We start from the raw sequence: 20,102 nt of genomic DNA on the forward strand, positions 1-20,102 counted from the left end.
TATATATACATACGGTGCATTGTGTAGTTCTTGTTGTTACTCCACTGTTTTTTTTTTGTTTTTTTTGTCTTTGTCTTTTGTTGTTCTTTATTTTTTTCAATCATTTCTAAATTTCCAGATGTACGTTCACACATCATTCATTGCATTTACATCTTCCATCATTTTCGTTGGTGGCGCATTGCTAATCACCGGCGTCGTCGTCGTCGGAGCGTTTTTCAACAAAAATACGGTAACACAACGTGCATCATGGCTGACGCTACTGCCCGTTCCTTGCAGTTTGAGTACAAAGCGGTAAGATAAGGAGGTCTTGTTTATGATTCATAATTCGTATTTGTTTAATTTTGATTTTCTAAAAATGAAACCAGTAGGTAATTTTTATTATTTCATTTCTGTTGTCTCCAGCCTGCCCCTGGGCCTTTGCCTAGGCCTAGGCCTACCCTAGGCTGCATTGCATAGGCTAGGCCTAGCCTAGTCAGGCTGCTGATGTTAAGGCCTTCCAGGCTTAGTATAAATAGGCCTAGGCTCTAGGCCTAACTTACTGTATCTTAGGCAGCGCTAATGTACTTTTGCACACTACATCCAAAATCAAAAGCTACTAGGCCCTATAATAATTTATTATCAAATATAAACTTTATAAATACGAGGCATTTTAACACTGTGCGCTACTATGCTACTGTAGGCCTAGGCCTATTCCCAGTTTGGTTTTTTTAATTGCGCACAGTGATAAAGAATAGGATGAACTTCATTAATACAAAGAGTTTAACACTGTTCGCCACTACATCCATTTTGATTCCACCTCTGCACAGTCAGTGATAAGGAATACAGGCCCGTACGTAGGATTGTTACTGGGTGGGTGCGAATTTGTGGAAAGTGCTCCAAAATAGGCGGCAGTGGGGGAGCTAAGGACAAAGCCATTCTGGGTCTGGGGTCTAGTGAATAGAGCACCCTCACGTTCAGAGGTTCTTGATATTTTGAGCTTTTAATAGATTTTGAAGATGCAATGAGAACTGAATATTAAACCTAAAATTTCAATATAATTTTCTTTTTTACCCATTTAGGGGGAGGGCCCTGGCTGGCTTTCCCCCACAACCTCCCCCCCCCCCCCCACTGGTTTTGAAAGCAAACATTATTTAGTGTTTTTATTTTCCAATGTTCTGTAGTCTATAAAAAATGTTGATAGGCCAACGATAAATGTCTATAGTAACGTTGTTATGTTAAGGAAACATCTATTTAATGATTAAATTTGAAGAATTGTAAATAAATCGAGGTCAGAGTAAAATAAATCCCTTCAAATTGGACATAAGCATCCTAGATGTGAAAGGTGTCACTTTCAACGACGTGGTGTCTCGGATTTTCACTGCATAAAGTCAACATACTATGTAAAAGTATAGTACAAGGAAAATAAAGCATAATAAATTTATATGTAAAAGAAATGATGTAGGTTTATATAGGGCACATTTAAAAAAATGTTATAATATAATGGGCATTCAAAATGCTAAATCTTTACCATATATGTAAATGTTACTGGTATATTATAAATAAATGGAATTAATGGAAATTGCGAATATGAATATTAACAAGCGTTTTACGTCGTGGATGAGATGGGTAGACGACTGATCTGATTGGGAACAGAGTGTGAAAGCAATAAATCTCTTTGTTGTTGTTTTGAAGCGAATATGTCGCTTCAAAACAGGTTCAGGAATTCAAAATAGAGGAAGTATCCATTGAGAGACTTTACACAGAAATAAAGGCCTGGTTCCACCCACCTCAGCCGGCCGCTGCCCCACTATGTGGGTTGAGAAAAGGAAAATTTATGATTATGGCACCTATAGATGGCCGGAAATGGAGATCTCAGACTTAAGTTTCGGTGATGGATTTCTGGAACGTGTGAGAGTGTGTCTTCTACCCCGGAAAATGTGGACCTTTGCTGATTTGCGGGGTGCGACAAGTGGGCATGCACACCCCCTCACCCTGTGTACTGTACGGGCCTGATAGGATGAAATCATCAATATACAGGGCAGTTAACCACTGTGCGCTACTATACCCTGTGTGGTTCAATTTGCGCACATAGTGATAAGGAATAGGATAACCTTAATAAATACGAGGCTGTGCACACTGTGCTACCATATCCAGTGTAGGATGAAATTAAGAAACACGAGGCAGTTTAACACTGTGCATTATTATATTCATTTTGGTTTTAATTGCGCACAATGGTAAGGAATAGCATGAACCTAATATAAATACAAGGGAGTTTAAGACTGTGCGCAACTACATCTCGTGTCGTTCATCTTGCAAACAGTAATGAATATGATGAACTTCATATATTGTACGAGGCATTTTTTGTGGTGGGAATTTGATTACTACAAGGTATTTCACACCTTCTGAGATTCCTGAATTAGGTAAAGACAATTTCAAGTTAAAACTAGCATTAGCTCATTTAATTATTCATGATGTAATTAGCGTTTCTGAAACATTTATTACAAATAATACTTACACTAAAAATTCTTAACATTAAGGCTTAATATTGTGCTTCAATGTAGGAATAATAGTCAGAAAAAGAAATGGGAGGGGTTGGCTTATATAAAAAAGAACATAAATTTTAAATATCGTCCCGACTTACAAATTATGAATGAATGTGATGTGATGCAATGTCATCTGTCAAGAAGGAGTATGTAATTAATCCATCGATTGTCGAACTTTTCGCTGCCCCACCCCTAACTGTAAAAAGACCATAAGCATACGGAAGGGGAGTTTTTTTTAAAGTTCACAGATTGCCTTATGGAAGATCATCGCCCTCACTTGTGGAGTACGAATTGTGGTAGACCCAGAGGACTGTCGCAGGACTTTTAATGCATGAACTGAACATTGGTTCCCAACATACAATCGTGGACGGGAATCAATTTTGTAGGGATGTCTCTGTATCTTACTTCCTAAATCACCCACAGCAAGTTGGAGGACCAGGGGTGATTGTAGAGATTGACGAGTCTCTATTAGCAAGACGAAAAAAAATATCTGTGGGAGGTTGAGGCCTCAACAATGGGTGTTTGGCGTGTTTTGAGCCAGCCCAGAAAAGAGGGATGATGGTCCTTGTAGACTGAAAGGATTTCTGGATTTGACATTCACATGGGTTATTTAATTTTATAAGCCCCGAAACCTTGATTCAGAAATACCGGGATAGTGTGCGGCGGGGAGTAGTTTTACCATCCCGCTGGAATTCCCTGATGCTCTAAATTTTGTAGTTACAGTAAGATAAAAATTGTAATCCTGGCTGCGATTCCTTGAATCATAAATACCAGGTTGGTGTCCGGCGAGGAATAGTTTTTACTATTATTGTATAGTTAAGTGATGTAGTTTAAAGTTCAATGGTAATTCCTGGCCCCAAAACTTTGACTGAAAAGTACTGGGTTGGTGTCCGACGAGGGATAGTTTTCCACTAAAGTGTTAACTATTTTATATTATAGTGTGCTGGTAACCGTATCTTTTTGTTTGTTGTTATTGTACATTGTTTTTGCAGGACCATGGAAAGGCCAGGTCCGTAGGTCCGAAGCCCTTTCTAACAGTGAGACCACTGGCAAAAATTAAAATTCCCAAGATAGAATTTCAATAATCCCAATTTTCTGGCTCTTTCAAAGAATTTTACACTGTACTGTAACCAGGTTGTCTTATATCTTTTTTTCCGTCAATTATATTTCAACTCATTCACATTTATGTCATGCAACTCATTATAATCTTCTACGACTTTAATGTTTATATTGTATTAATTTAACCGTAGGCCTAGTTCAAATATTTTTGCATTGTATAGTTTTATATTTATAGTTGTGGTTCTTTTTCCTACTAGAACTCTAATCTTGTACTTCAAGCTGACTTGAGACTTCTTGAGAAACGGCGCAGAGATGAGCCGACAGGTGAAGTTATGTCCCTCAGTGGGAAACTTTTAGGTACAACTATGGGTGACAAGGCTAAACGTGCTAAGCCTCCTTTGCCTGAAGAAAGACGCGCGAAGTAAGTTCAATTCGGTGTTTAATATAAGCCTTGATTAGTGGTGTTTTTTTTTATTTTGATTTCTCAGGGCTTGTGTCTGGGCTTAAGCCAACCAGAGGTCAATAGAACAAGTCAGTGCAGTTATAATTAGTATCAGAACCAGTGGAAATAATATTCAATTGATATATCAGAACAAATGGTAATATTTAAACAGAAAAAATAATAATTCTGAACCAATATTCCATAAAATGTATATATAATTGAGTGAGTTGAGGATTTTTACTTCCAAATTTATTATTCTTCATTTTATTTCATTCAGAAAAAAGAAAGAGGACTCAAAATATGACATAGAGAAATTTAAAGGACAAACCTTATTGTCTGAAGGCATTGAGGACTTGGGTGGCATCTTCTATAAACCGAAAACACCGGCAACTAAAGTTACTTATGAGGCCTTGCTTAGCTTCATTCAGGCTGCTATTGGAGACCAGGTATGTTGATTTTTATCTACGCCCACCACAGCTACTATCCAGAAATTTGCTGACAGAATCCAAAATGTCCGACGAGGTCCTAAATGTCCGATGGAATCCAAAATGTCCGACCGGGTCCAAAATGTCCTTACTTCAGTTAGTCAGGTTCCTGGAATAAAAATGATGGTTTGGTTCACAGGGAGAGTGTTTATGGCTTTGTATGTCCCAAATTGCACTTTTAGACCACAATATTAAGGATTGGCAATCAAATTATCGTTATTTGGATTGCCAAAATATTATTTTTGGTTCCACAAAATTGTGGCGTCGGACCACAGGGGTACGGGCGTGTTTAGCCGGCGGGTTGGGGGGGGGGGAACTGCCTCCCTGCTGGCGCCATCACTGCTACCAGTTCAATAATGTAATGGGGTTGTTAAATACTTTCTATATATTTGTTTAATTGTGGAAAATCAGAGAAAGCCCATAAGATACAAGTTGTATCTGTATTCTGTATTAGTGTTGGGTGACCAAAAGAAAGTATAACAATTTATGATGATGATTGTGTTCACCTTTGTTACCTCTTTCCATAAAGCCTCGCGACATATTGTGTGGAGCTGCAGATGAGGTACTAGCTACCCTGAAGTCGGAAGTAACCCGTGGGAAAGACAAAAAGAGGGAACTGGAGGGACTCTTAGGAAGCTTGGCAGAAGAAAGGTTTGCACTGCTTGTCAACTTGGGCAAGAAAATCACAGATTTCACCACAGAAAAAAACCAAAAACCAATAGGTAAGTCACACCTTCCTAGCAAACATTTCAAATTAGTTTGAGGTTGTTTATCATCATTATTTTATAACTATTTATTAATTTTGGATATTACAAATATGCACAGTAAGTACTACTGTCATTAGGCCTATTGTCATTATCACCAATTGTAATTGTACCCTAAGTCAACGCTATTATTATTGTTGACATTATTTATATCATTGTCTTCGTCTTTGGAAAGAAAGATTACAATTATGCACAGATTAATACATTTTAAATCTGTATTTAATTATCTATTGTTAGTTTACAAGTACCAATGTCATTTTCAATACAATTTTAATAACTCAAGTTGTGTTCATTTAATTCAGATGAAGATATTGATGATACCCTTGGCATAAATGTCCAGTTTCAAGAATCAGATGATGAGGTTAGTACCAACTTTTATATTTTGTTATCACTAGAAAGTTCACAGACAAAATATTACACATACAAAAGAGTAAATAAAATGAATCTTATGGATGAATAGGTGTCAAACACCTCTATGAACATCCCACCTCAAGTATATTATCAAAGGTAAAATATCAAAATAGAATCTAGTGAAAATTGCATTTTATATAAGAAAATACACTATATTAAAATGTATGTATAGCTGTATGAATAGAAGTAGTTTATATTTATTAGTAAAACAAAACACTCTTTGTTCTTTCTACTGAACTGGGATGAATTTGTACTGGGAATTAATCATTAACAGGATTTTAAAATTTGTTATAAAACAGAATATATATATATATTATGAATTGCATCTTTTTTTTTACACTTTTGAGGTTAGGGTTGGGAGGGGAAATACAATATATTTTTAAAGCATAAAAGGAGGTTGCTGTATTATGAGTTATGCGATTACCATGTCATTTATTTGATATTCATTAATATTATTTTGTCTTTGACAGGAAGGAGATTCTATTTTTGTTGAAGTGAAGGAAGGCTCCGAGAGTGAAGAGGAGGATGTTGAGGACACTCACGTTGATGTCACCCTCAAAACAAGTGTAAGTGAATATGATCAAGTTGGTCTTGAGTGTATTATATTCAAATGTTTATCTGATTTTCGGGTTTAGACAATTGTTAGTAATTTTACCGTCAGAGTACTAGTATTATTAACATCAGAACCATTATCAGTACTACTTACATCACTACTATCACCATTACACCAGTAATTACATCATTACATCAGTGTACATAACATTAGCACCATTTTCAGTACTATTACCATCAGTGCGAGTGCGAGTCAAATGTCCGAGTGGTTATCAGGGTCGCCGCAAGCTACAGCCAAAATAGTGGTGCTGGTTCGCACGGCACGCTCGCCTATGGTTCTGGTGGTAGAACAAGTCTTTTCGGATAAGGACTACAGTAGGCCCAGTGTATACAATGGCTCGTGTGCACTATAAAGAACCCAGTACATCCTTCGAGACGAGTAGGGGAATACCCCGGTGTACTGGAACAAAAGGCCCCATGGTGGACGATGAGAGTTGCTGGTACCGGGTTACCGGGTAGCACAGACATGAAGGGACCCTTAGGGGCGAAGAAAGTCTTCGATCGAGTTTCTAGTCCTGTCTACATTTCAAGCGCCCTGAGCATCTTATGTTAGATGGATGTCTGAGCTATATAAAGATACATTATTATTATTATTATTATTATTAATATCATTACTACCATCAACACCTTTATCAGTACTTTGTGCTGTTACTATCAGCACCTATATTAGTACCACTAACATCAGAGTCATCACCATCAACACCATCATCATCAGTATTTTCGTCACTAGCTTACAATGCCATCTCTGAACAGCAGCACAACAGGAATAAAACAAAATTGACAGAAGACATTGTCTTCTTAGACAGAAATCACCTACACATGATTAGATAATAAAAATGTAAAGAAAATTATATACCATTTTTTTTTTATAGTAATGTTGATAATAAAATGAAGTAAATAAATGAAAAGGTAATTTTTTTGTGTGTGTGTGTTGCAGTTAGGTGGTGGAGATGACCTATTGTCCAAGACTGAAAAGGGACTGCACCCAAGGGATATCGGTGCCTATTGGCTGCAGAAAGAACTGAGCAAATTTTACGACGACCCCAATGTGTCGCAGCAACGATCTAATGAAGTCCTCTCAATTTTACAGGTAAAACCCCATACATCAATGAAATCATTTGTAAATTTTATAAGAAAATTTACATTCTCTTTTGATCGTCAGAAAGATACAAGTATTTAGGAACATACTGCGTATTCGTTATGATAACACGTTCTTGTCAATTTCTATATCTGCCAAATTACCAAATTTCCAATAATCAATGATAAATATCATTGTTTAATCAGATGTTTGAATCAAGCCAGCACTATAAAAAGTCTAGTCATTCATTGACTGTCGCGTTTGACAGACATAAATCTGGTAGCTTGTGCTCAACTTTTTCATATTAATAAAAAAAATTGTGATATTTTTAAATGTATTTATTTTCTGTTGAAAACATCTTAAAATTATAAATCTGTAGTTGGTTCTATACTAGATGGTATATTTACATTGTAGTTTGTAATGTCTTGTTCATCGACCCATACGGTAGGTCATCATGGAGGACTTTACTTACACAGTGCAAGGATTGCAATGAAAAATGCTATAGCGACTGTGTAGTGATTCTTTGCAAACCAGGCTTAAGTAGAACCCTCTACAAAGATACAGTTTTATTGCAATTTATTTGACAATATCATTGATTTAATAGCAATTTAGGACAAATCCTAATGTTTGTGAATATAAGTAGGAAGGTAGATATACTACTGAAGATAGCATACTTGACCTAAACATTTCAGAATTGCTACGGTCAAAGTACATTAAAAATTAATGTTGAAACATTTTAGAGCATTATAGCATTTTTTACTTTATATTTTATATTGTAAAATAATGTGATTATGTACCCAAAATTGTTTTTAGTTCCAATTTGCACACATTTTTTTTTTTTTTTTTTTTTTTTTTTTTTTTTTTTTTTTTTTTTTTTTTGTATTATGTAAAACAATATTAAAAGAGCTTGAATTATTTAATAACTGAGTTTGTTTTGTTTTTTTGCAGTCTGGTGTAAGTGATGGCCAGTGTGAGAACCAGTTGGTAATGTTGCTTGGGCATGAGCAATTTCACTTTATCAAAATTTTGCGGCAACATCGTCTGATGAGTAAGTACAAAAAAAATTTGTATTACAGACGGTGGTGGAGCACTTTTAACCAATAAATTTGTTGTCATCAATATTGAGAAAAATATAAGATAAATATACTTAACTTTATACTTAAGTACGATCTTAAAAATAAATTTTGGAGTGGTTTTTATTGATAAATTAATAAACAGCACAAAGAGATTGGGCAGCTAGTCTATAAGCATGGTTGTCTTCTTAAGATTGTTTTTTATTAGATGTTGTATATTAAAGGAGTCAGAGGTATCCAGTCTACAACATGGAAGCAGCTCTTAGAAGCTGGAGAGTTATCCTAGACTCAGAAAGTTGTTGCTGTGAACTAATACCAATAATGTGATTAGAATAATGATGGACCATTATTTGATCAAGAATGTACTTCTCATACAAAACACTCTTAAAGGATTTTTTTTGTTGTAGTCTCAAAAGAATTTAAAAAAAATTATGTTAATATGTATATTTCTTTTTTTTTTATATATTGCAGTTCTTTATTGCACACTTTTGGCCAAAGCTCAGAATGATTTGGAACGGACAAAAATTGAGGAGAAAATGAAAGTGACCCCTGAACTTGCCATAATTCTGGAGCGATTGACAGAAACAGACCAGGAAGATTTAGTGAGGGAAGAAAGAGCAAGGAAAATGGCTGCCAGAAAATCAAAGGTGGATGCTGACATAGAAGAAGCCATGGAAACTGATCAGGAATCGGTGAGTTCAAGATGCTGAACTCAAGATGCTGAGCCTTGATGTGAACCCTGTGTGGCATTATTTTCTGCTTTTATATATTTCACCTTGTAATTTCCATGTGCCAAAATTGAATAACTACCTAAATTGATGTTTAAAAACATCATTTACTAAAGAGCGTAAAACTGGGATTCACTTCATTGTCCTAATGGAAAACCTGATGCCTCAACAAACTTAATTCTGCCTAATGATGTGCGGCAAAGACAAGCCAAACCAGTCACTTGTCGCAAATCATGTTTCAGAGATAATGGCCAAAACACGCTGGAATGTCAACATTTTTTTAATCTATTTTATTGCACTAAACTAACCTTTATATATCTGTACACTATGACATGCTGTTATTTTCCCCATTTTCAGTGTTAAAACAACAATTTTTAACAATTTGGTGATGGTTCTGCCTGAGAAAAGCCCAAAATCATGAACTTTGAAGGCTGATTTCTAAAATATTGTTCATTAAACAGGTGTATGTTTAAACTCCTGTAACTTCATAAGGAAGTGTCGGATTTAAATGATTCTTTTACCAATTTAAAACTCTCATTTTCATCTTTCACCCTGTATAAAAACTCAAAATTTTTGCAACGAGTGGCTGGTTTGGCTTGTCTTTACCACATATTGTAACTTCACTGATTGAAGATGTATAATAATATGATAATATTTGTAATAGAAACTTAACTTTCCAAACTCAAGTAAAAAGAATAAAATTATCATAGATAAAAAAAAAACCCCAACATATTTAGTATCAACTTCAATTTTATAAGTATTTTAGATGCATTTATTGAAACACAATGTTTAACTTTTCATTGGCTTTTTCTTTTGGTACTTAACTTGTATACATTTTAAAATATTACATAACAAGCAATTCAGTCCTGTCACCGCCATTTGTGATTGACATAAATTGAAATTGAAATCATTCATGACTTCGATGCTTTAACTGACTGTTAAACTATTAAATCATGAATTTGAATTTTGTTTAATTGATAATTTTGTTGATTTTCTGTTGACCAGTAATTGGTAGGCAGATTTATCTTTGCAGTTCAATGATCGTCATTAATCATCATCATTATATTTGTTGCAGACAATGGTTCCTAAACAGGTATTAGAAATTGATGATCTGGTATTTACCCAAGGAGGACACATGATGGCTAACAAGCGCTGCCACTTGCCCGACGGGTCCTTCAGGAAAGAACGCAAGGGCTACGAGGAGGTCCACGTACCAGCACTCAAACCAAAGCCATTTGAAGAAAATGAGGTTTGCTTTTTAAAGTATATTTGTATTATTATCATTTCACATAATTAGCTCACCCACAGACGTTGTGTATTCACCCCTGTCTGTCGGTTAGCAAGATTATGCAAAAACTAAGAAATGGATCATCATAAAATTTAGTGGAATTGTAAATAATAATCTAAGAAAGAGATGGATAAATTTTGAGAATAAAAGGTGTATGGACAAAGTGGAGGTCAATGAAATTCCTTTTTTTTTTAACACTCGAGCATAAAAGAAAATAATGGAATCAATCATACATATACCTCTGTATTGTTCGTTTTTCAGGCACAGAGTGGAGGTATCCAATCTATGGAGTGAATGCTCTAGTTAACTTATGCCTTTGCCTAATTCTTTTGCTATGTGGCTTTAATAATGAATGTTTCTTGTCCAAATTTCAGTCTTTGGTTGCCATTGAACGTCTACCAAAATATGCCCAGCCCGCGTTTGAGGGTTTTAAGAGTTTGAACCGAATCCAGAGTCGACTCTACAAAACGGCCATGGAGAGTGACGAGAATATTCTGTTGTGCGCCCCAACGGTATGTGTAGTAATCATTGTTTAATGCATTAAACTATTTTATTTGTATTATGAATTACGAATGTAAAACCATAATTAATCTAGGATATTATTGATGTTATTTTGATATCATTAATTGTTAGTCCTTTAAAATTATTTATTATTGTCATTTATTAAGTAAGTAATTGTCTTGAAAGTTTCTATAGTGGGTTAACATGTATCTTTAGTTTGTACATATATTCTCCCATATCTCTGAGGTCTAATGAAAATGAGAAAGCTCATATTGATTACATTGACTTTTTTTGATATGAGCTATTGAGTTTTTAGATTGAAGTTATCTGTGTTTTCTGGTATCTCACTCACAGACAAAATAACACTGCTGATATTTATAATTTTACATAAAATATTCATTATATTGACTTTGTAGGGAGCTGGTAAAACAAATGTGGCCCTACTGACCATTCTTCGAGAGATTGGCAGAAACATTAACATGGATGGTACCATTAACGTAGATGCCTTCAAGATTATCTACATTGCACCAATGAGATCGCTTGTACAGGAGATGGTTGGCAACTTCAATAAGGTATATATTAATTTGAAATATATTCATTAGGTTTTTTGTAATATATTAATTGTCAATACAAATAGCATAAATGATTTGGGCTGGCAAGAATGTTTACCTTTATTTTGGGAAACACATAATATATAGTGGTTGAGGTATTTTTTATTTAATTTGTTTTATTCAATATGATCTTTCACACATAACAGATAACAAATAAACATGAGGTGATCATATCATAAAGGAGCATATGGGAGGTAATGTTGGAATTACAGGAAGATAATTAATTCCATAGGCATAGGGGAATCTGAGGTTGAACTTCAGCCATCTAATGCCTAGTCTAGTAGGTTCTTACAGCTGGATACTGTTCAGGGCAAAACATGATATCTTTTATATCATGGTCTCTCATGTGGATTTATCCCATAATGCATTGCAGTACATGATACCTTTTTTCAACTGTTAACCATTGTATTATTTCAGAGGCTCAGTACGTATGGCATTACCGTGTCCGAGTTGACAGGCGACCACCAACTGAGCAAGGATCAGATTCACGGCACACAAATCATTGTTTGCACACCAGAGAAGTGGGACATTATTACTCGGAAAGGAGGAGAGAAGACTTACACTCAACTAGTCCGCCTTATCATTATTGTAAGTAGGGTTTTCAAATATAAGTTTTGGTTTAAAATATTTAACCAATAATACAAACAGTAAAACTGAAGTATTATATGTTTGTATCATAACCTAAAATGTAAAGTCTACACCATCATGGCTTATTTACGTATTTATAAAGTTTCTAATGCAGTCAATCTTTTTTTCTTTTTTTTTCTATTCCTTTATTTAGTACCAAGTAATAACTGAATACTTACAATAGAAACCCCACAAAAGTCAACATTGAAATATTATATTAATATCTTTACAGGATGAGATCCACCTGTTGCATGATGACCGAGGACCTGTATTGGAATCTGTTATTGCAAGGTAAAGAATCAATACCTAAGCTTCCCATCCCATTTATCAGCAATTATGTATACCATTTATCTATACTGTGTTTTCTGAGAACAATACGTGCAAAAGTGTCTGGCCATTACATTACTATATATAGTTGGTATAGGTTTTGGTTCCGAAATTTAAAGACCTAACTTGAATTAGATTTCTTGTCAATTTTAGTTAATGCTATTTCCCAATGGGTCTTTCTGCTAAGCCTCGCCAAACAATAGCGTAAACGTAACATGTACTTTTGATCGACTCTTCAGAAACAGTCATTGCCTTTTTTCTATACTGTACAATTCAGTAAACACATTGCACAATTTTACAGCCCAAATCCTCCTGACATTAAACTGCAAACTATCATTTCATTGGTTGATTGTGTAATAGAAGGAGGAACAGTAACCAAGCAACAAAAGAGCAGACCTCAGGTACCTTATCTTGAGGCCTGTACTCAGTTCACTTGACAAATCTTTAGTTAAACATCCAAAAGATCTATTCCTGTAGTTAAGAATGACGACTGGATTGGTTAAGCTGGGTGCACACTGCTCTTGATGGTCGTAGGCCCACTTGATTCCATAGAGGACACTGTGCGGCAGTGAATGCGCAACAACTAATTTTTAATGACCATCTACTGACACCAACATATCAGCAGACAGTGTCGAGTCATCAAGTGCTCACAGAGAGCAGAGGGGGCAGCAAGTGCCCATGGCTGGCTTTAGTGTTAGTAGAGCCTATTAAAGAGTACTAAACAAGCAATTGGAATAATTTTCTTTTAATTAAATTTCAGAACCATCCGTAACATTGAGACGTCACAAGAGGAGGTGCGATTGGTTGGACTCAGCGCCACGCTACCAAACTATCAAGATGTGGCGACATTCTTGCGTGTCAAACCCGACAAGGGGTTGTTCTTCTTTGACAACAGTTTCCGACCGGTGCCTCTTGAGCAGCAGTATGTTGGTATCACAGAAAAGAAAGCTCTGAAGCGTTTCCAGCTAATGAATGAAATTGTTTACGAAAAAGTGATGGATCATGCTGGCAAAAATCAGGTACACTAGATGTGCGAATAGAAACAAAAGTTATTCATCTCACTTTTTTCCCCACTCTTTCCTCTGTGTACCTTTTTCTTCCTGTTTTGTACAGTTCCTGCTACATTATATTATAATTAATTTAATTATGTTCTTTGTTTTCTACAAAAACTAACAAAAAATATTTTCCAATTATCTGAATGTGATTATTGTTATAATTATTGTCATTAAATATTACGTTATATAATGACATGAGAGTTGAGTAAACCCTATTTATTTTTTTAATTATTTTTGTACAACAGGTTCTTGTGTTTGTACACTCGCGTAAAGAGACCGGTAAGACAGCCAGAGCCATACGTGACATGTGCTTAGAGCATGACACGCTAGGTCAGTTCCTTCGTGAAGGTTCAGCCTCCACTGAGGTGTTGAGAGCTGAGAGTGACCACGCAGAGGTGAGTGCTTCCTAGATTGCTATTCGTATGAAGCTTGTCATCCTAAAACCAGCACACTGTCGCTAAACTCAGTAAATAATGTAGAGATTTATACCATGCCTTTTGCCAAGAGATACAAGGCTCTGGCAATGTTGTTATTATTACCCCTGGTCATCGGATCCATGATCACACCAGCACAAGGTGTAACCTTCTTCACTCCCTGGGGAGTATTCCTAATCTAATACTTGCACTGCCACATCATCCTACCAGGTATTTATTTATACTCCTGGCTGAAGAGAGCCAAACGTAAGTAAAGTGCCTCTGCCCAAGGACACAAGCAATGCGACAAGCGTGGTTCTCAAACTCCCGATCGTACTCCCGATCTCACGATCGGAAGTCCAACACCTTGCACGCTCATGCAGTATTGTATACTTTTGTACAGAGATGAAGCCGTAATACTTTTACTCGTAACTTCAGCAAATAGTAAGTCATTTCAAGTAGATGACCTATAATTTTTAAGCTTTTATGAATATATTAAAAAGTCAATTTTCATGGTTTGGACACTGACGCTGACTTTGGCATGGCAAGCTCCATATATGCCTTTCACATTTGTGCTGGAAAAAATTTTGCCATTCAAATTGGTATGACTGATGCATTTCTAATGCTAATTAAAACAAGTTCATAAATCAGCAAATACATTATTTTTAGAAAGTATAAACCTCATTTGTCTCTCCCAAGACTAATTAAAATAGAAAATATGTAATATACAATATCAACATTTGGCCTATGTTTATAATCTAGTAATATTTGATATATAAAATTAATTGAATATTATATGTTAGCTAAGTTTCCAACATAACTTGGTTTATGACAAATAAAACAAATTATTGTGTTGGCCACGCCCCGACTGACCCAAATTGTACAAAATTTAGGCTCAGCATTTTTGTTTTTTCTTGACTACAACAAAGTATTTTTTTTTTAAAGAGCTAAATAGGTTGTAATAAAACTATCTTGCTGGACATTGGGTGATGCAAAAGTGTTATGCGATTGTTTTGCTTTAAAATATAGATTTAAAAATGGTCTCTGTTGTATTTTTGTGTGTTTTCTACTTTTTCGGCATAAACACATTTTTGGCGAAAAAAATCAACCTTTGCTACCGACCTACCCATTTTTTGGATTTTCCCAAAACGTGGCCAACACAAGAATTTTTTTTTTTTTTTTGGCCTTATTTGAGGCTGCTTTCATTATATTTTTGACACAAATATTTTTTTCTTTCAATGCAGAATCTTGAATTAAAGGATCTCCTTCCTTATGGATTTGCCATCCATCATGCCGGGATGAACAGGCTTGATAGGTCCTTGGTTGAAGATCTGTTTGCTGACAGGCACATTCAGGTTCTGGTGTCGACAGCGACGCTTGCCTGGGGTGTCAACCTTCCAGCTCATACTGTCATTATTAAAGGAACACAAGTAAGAATTTTAATTAAGGAAGAGATGAAGTTTTGTAAAGTAATAAGCAGTGGTGGGATCACTCATCCAATTGGTGACATTGGTTACTTACACCATTTCGTCACTCATAAAAATTTAGTTCCATCCATGCATTTTTTTGTTCTATTCATTTTGTCACGTTGCATGCCTTCACCTAATACAATGTTTTCATTGGTTGAAAGAAGATAGAATGTTCCATGCTTAGGAAAGATAGACCTAACTTTTTTTTTCCTAAAATGTCAAATATTGTTGGAAAAATGGAACTGAACTGTATTAAAGTTTTTTGTTTGTGTTTAAACTTACTAATTGGAAGAAATTTAGGTGAAGGCAAAGTTATGAAGTTTATTTTTCATAAAATATCAAATGACAAGGATCAATTTTAAAAGTGTATTATAAAATGAATAAAACAGTCAATCTTTAATTGAATGAAAATATTCTTCGCATTGCACTCAATGACAGAAAAATTAATGGAACTAGATTGGGCATGTGCATTGGTTATTAAGGGACCTGTTTTTCAATTCCACTGTCCTTAACTCTGTCCCAGGATTTTCTCAGTTGATAGTATCAGCTGTGATTTTATTGGCAGGTAAAAGCGCATACTGGTAAGACCAAATAGATAAGGTATTGGGAATGAAATTCTACAAGGCTGATAATGTTAAAGGAATATCACTATCAAGACATAAGATTTTTAACTTCTATTTATTTTTATATTTCATCAGGTGTACAGTCCTGATAAAGGTCGCTGGGTTGAGCTTGGCCCGTTGGATATCCTTCAGATGTTGGGTCGTGCAGGTCGGCCGCAGTACGACACCAAAGGAGAAGGAATTTTGATCACCAGCCATGGGGAGTTACAATACTACCTCTCGCTACTTAATCAACAGGTAAACTAAATAACTGCAAATAATAATAATAATGATTTTTCTATAATATAAAGTTTGTGTCTGGTACAATAGCACATAAAGCCCACCGTACACAAGCAAATTGTGCTTAGCTAACAGGTTCATATGCCAGGTTTAGCATTCCTAATACACATCTGTTTATAGTGCAAATTTTGCCACTTGGGGCTCCAAATTATGTGTTCGTCAGTTGAGATTTTCCTCATGATTTGGTCTTCACTGCAATTATAGAACATTTTGGGACTGGGTTTTCATGGTTTTTTACCAGCTTTGTTCTTGAATTAGTAAATAGTTCAAAGTTAAAAGGAGGTGTTCTTCTGGGGCCATAAATGAGAACAAAAGAAAATAGCATCAAGTATTAAATTTAAATTGTATTGTATATATTCAAATTTTTACACCTTCTTCTTCTGATTTTTGCAGATATGACTATAAGAGCAGGCCCTAGAAAGGATCCGCTCTGGTCTAGGTTAGGCATGATGATTTGGTGATACAAGTATTCTTTGTATACCTTGTGGGGGCTGTTAGAATTTGCATTGCCTGTGGGCTGCAATAAGGATGCTTCTACCATGACCCATACAACTACGTAATTAAATAATTAGCAATGACTTGTTGGATATTGAATGTTTATTGCTTACTCTTATGTTGTTGTTTTGCTTAACTTGTGGCTGTCTATGGCGTTGTTGAAGAACGTGTTGTTACAAGCTTTCTGTGATGATATTTCAAGACAACAATTAAATATATATCTTTTTTGTAGCTGCCAGTAGAGAGCCAGTTTATCTCTAAATTAGCAGACAACCTAAACGCAGAGGTGGTGCTTGGCACAATTCAGACGATGCGTGACGCTGTTAATTGGCTTGGCTACACCTATCTGTACATCCGTATGATGCGGTCACCAGCGCTGTATGGGGTAGATGGCGATGACCAGGAGCGAGATGAGTACTTGGAACAGCGACGTATTGATCTCATCCATACGGCTGCTTCTATCCTCGACAAGAACAACCTTATTAAATACGACAAAAAGTCTGGCAATTTTCAGGTAATTGTTTTGAAATTATTTGCTATAATTTGTTTAAAGGCAATAATATTTCATCTTTCATTGATGAGGAAAACTTTCAAAAACTAGCAATTTTAGCAAATGGTAAATACCATTAAATGTCCCTTTTGTCATTTATAGCCTATCATTTTTTTGGTTTAAATATTTTTATTTTTAATTCATTTTTAAATCTTGATTATCATTATGTATGTGTTGATATCATCCTCATCGTTGCATTTATTTATTTTTTTTTTTTCTCCGGTAAGGAGTGCTATATAAATGTTAAAATATTATTACTATTATTATTATTGTTATTTATTTTATTTATTTGTGTGTGCTGAATGATTCATATAGTTAATTACTATAGTGTATGACCTATCAACATAAAAGTCTGTTCGCAAATCAGCCAATTGGACCTTTGAGACATCAGAATAAGATGAATCCCTTAGTCCAAAATCCACTGAAATTCTTTTTCATTCATGCCTGAATTTCTACAAACTTGATTTAATTGCAATCCCCTCCTCTTCTCATCAGTAATGGCAAACAAAGTTATACAAGTGTGCTTTAACCCAAAACTTCTGAGACAGCCTTATATCATTTGAGCATTTGTGAGCTGTCGTGACAAAATGAGTCTTGTGGTACGAAAAATAAGTTATTGATATATAAGCTTCATTTTGGTCTTTGAATCATGTTTCTAGAGTAAGTGTAAAAAGAGTAGAATCATTATTAATAAAGCTCAGATGTCTAAAAAAAATACTTAAGAGAAAATTGCCTCTAAAGATAAACAACTGATAAATTGTGTGTGTTGATTTTCCTATCAATTCTGAAAGAAAGCTTTACAAAATGTGTTTTTTACAAAAATTACATTAGGTAACTTAACTGAGAACTTTTGCTAGTGTGAAATATACATAATAAACTTATCAGAAAAATTGAAACTCGATTTTTGTCAAAGTATCACTCCAGATATATTCTCTTGAATAAATAAAATTGACCTGGTGTATCACAAGACTCATTTTGTCATAATAGCTCACATTTTTAGTTTCGTTTTAATGTTGCATATTTTATTTGTGTATTAAATGTTTGTGCATATTTTATTGGTGTATTAAATGTTTGTGCATATTTTATTGGTGTATTAAATGTTTGTGCATATTTTATTGGTGTATTAAATGTTTGTGCATATTTTATTGGTGTATTAAATGTTTGTGTATATTTTGTTTCCTAGGTTACTGAGCTTGGTCGTATTGCTAGCCATTACTATTGTACCCATGAAAGTATGTCCACGTACAACAGCCTGCTGAAGCAAACGCTGAGTGAGATAGAACTCTTTCGAGTGTTCTCCCTCTCATCGGAGTTCCGTAACATCACTGTCAGAGAGGTAAATTCATGCCATTATAATTTTATTTATTTGCTAAAAGATATAATTGGAAACTAAAAAAAAATTACATACGTGTACCATTATTTTATACAATTTAAGAAAATGAAAACAAATAAATCTAATATGATTATAAAGGTAGATTTTTTTTGTACATTATTTTATTATAAAATTCATATACTCATTTTATTCAACATAAGAATTAAAAAATATTTGATTATTACATTATAATGAAAAAATATCACCAAAAATGGAGTATTAATATTGTCTTTATTTACTATTTTAATATTTACAATGCAAACAGTGATTTAATGTTTATATGTGTGACCTGCATGCAACCTCAGGACTGTTTGAATGCTTAATAAAATTTTCAATAACAATTTTTTCTATGACTCTTTAGGAAGAGAAACTTGAGTTGAACAAACTTCTAGAGAGAGTGCCAATACCTGTCAAAGAAAGCATTGAGGAACCTAGTGCTAAGGTGGGCTATCACTTTTATCCATATACCAAATTAAATTTATGTTTTCGTATATAAGAAGTTTTTTTTTCAGGAGAAATTCATAGAGTTAATTTCCGCTTGAAAGATAAGAATGGAATTTAGATGTTCATAATATTGAAGACGCATGTGAAATATTTTATAATGAAACTGTTACATAATATTATAATGAGTTGCTGCTGAAAATTGATATTACCAAAGATTTTATAATAGCAGGATAGTGTTCTCCGCCATTCTACGCGTAACGAATAGAAGCGTTGATGTAAAAGGAAGCATAAAAAGTAATTGTAATTGAGAGAGGGCGTTTTAGTTGTTACTATTTCGGTTGTTGTTACTATGACAGTTGTTGTTACTATGACGGTTGTTCCCGAATATGCACATAGATCATAGATGTCTAATAATGTGATAGGATTGTTGAGGACTTGCTTCTTCAATTGTATCATCTTTTTACTTACAGGTGAATGTACTTCTTCAGGCATATATTTCCCAGCTGAAGTTAGATGGCTTTGCACTTGTGGCTGACATGGTATATGTTACACAGGTAAGCAGGCTTTTAGTTTTTGTAGCCCCATGTGAATTAATGTTTCAGCTTAAAAAATTTACCGGAACAAAACAACAAAAAGAATTTTGTTAATATCAACCATCTACTATACACATTTAGTTATCTCCCAAGCAAAAAGGCCAAGCAATTAAGCAAATATTGCTTATAAGGCCTAGTGTGGAAAATGGTATTAACATAAGGTGTAAAGTTTGGCCTGATCAAGCCACTTCTCATGTTTTACCTTGATGTTTTAGCTTGAAAAAAAGACCTCGATTGCTTTTACCTAAATTTAGATAATAAGTTAATAGCTATGTAGATTA

The 20,102-nt window shown here is 34.7% G+C and overlaps 1 protein-coding gene across 1 annotated transcript in view; it reads left to right on the plus strand.

The window, feature by feature from the left end:
* The first annotated feature begins 246 nt into the window (after positions 1-246).
* LOC117114132 (U5 small nuclear ribonucleoprotein 200 kDa helicase-like) overlaps positions 247-20,102 on the plus strand; it is a 36,300-nt gene continuing 16,444 nt past the window's right edge. Inside the window, exons 1-22 of the mRNA XM_033257683.1 lie at positions 247-291; positions 3,839-4,002; positions 4,301-4,469; positions 5,038-5,230; positions 5,575-5,633; positions 6,154-6,249; positions 7,233-7,385; positions 8,322-8,421; positions 8,918-9,138; positions 10,250-10,423; positions 10,837-10,974; positions 11,380-11,535; positions 11,992-12,162; positions 12,434-12,492; positions 13,289-13,547; positions 13,829-13,978; positions 15,241-15,426; positions 16,164-16,325; positions 17,095-17,376; positions 18,596-18,748; positions 19,146-19,226; positions 19,699-19,782. Coding sequence (XP_033113574.1) covers positions 247-291; positions 3,839-4,002; positions 4,301-4,469; positions 5,038-5,230; positions 5,575-5,633; positions 6,154-6,249; positions 7,233-7,385; positions 8,322-8,421; positions 8,918-9,138; positions 10,250-10,423; positions 10,837-10,974; positions 11,380-11,535; positions 11,992-12,162; positions 12,434-12,492; positions 13,289-13,547; positions 13,829-13,978; positions 15,241-15,426; positions 16,164-16,325; positions 17,095-17,376; positions 18,596-18,748; positions 19,146-19,226; positions 19,699-19,782 — 3,255 coding nt within the window. The remainder of the gene's footprint in view (positions 292-3,838; positions 4,003-4,300; positions 4,470-5,037; positions 5,231-5,574; positions 5,634-6,153; positions 6,250-7,232; positions 7,386-8,321; positions 8,422-8,917; positions 9,139-10,249; positions 10,424-10,836; positions 10,975-11,379; positions 11,536-11,991; positions 12,163-12,433; positions 12,493-13,288; positions 13,548-13,828; positions 13,979-15,240; positions 15,427-16,163; positions 16,326-17,094; positions 17,377-18,595; positions 18,749-19,145; positions 19,227-19,698; positions 19,783-20,102) is intronic.

The sequence above is a fragment of the Anneissia japonica genome, unplaced genomic scaffold, assembly GCF_011630105.1.
Source record: "Anneissia japonica isolate Jap-2015-1 unplaced genomic scaffold, ASM1163010v1 scaffold287840_len1291095_cov163, whole genome shotgun sequence".
NCBI classification, from domain to species: domain Eukaryota; kingdom Metazoa; phylum Echinodermata; class Crinoidea; order Comatulida; family Comatulidae; genus Anneissia; species Anneissia japonica.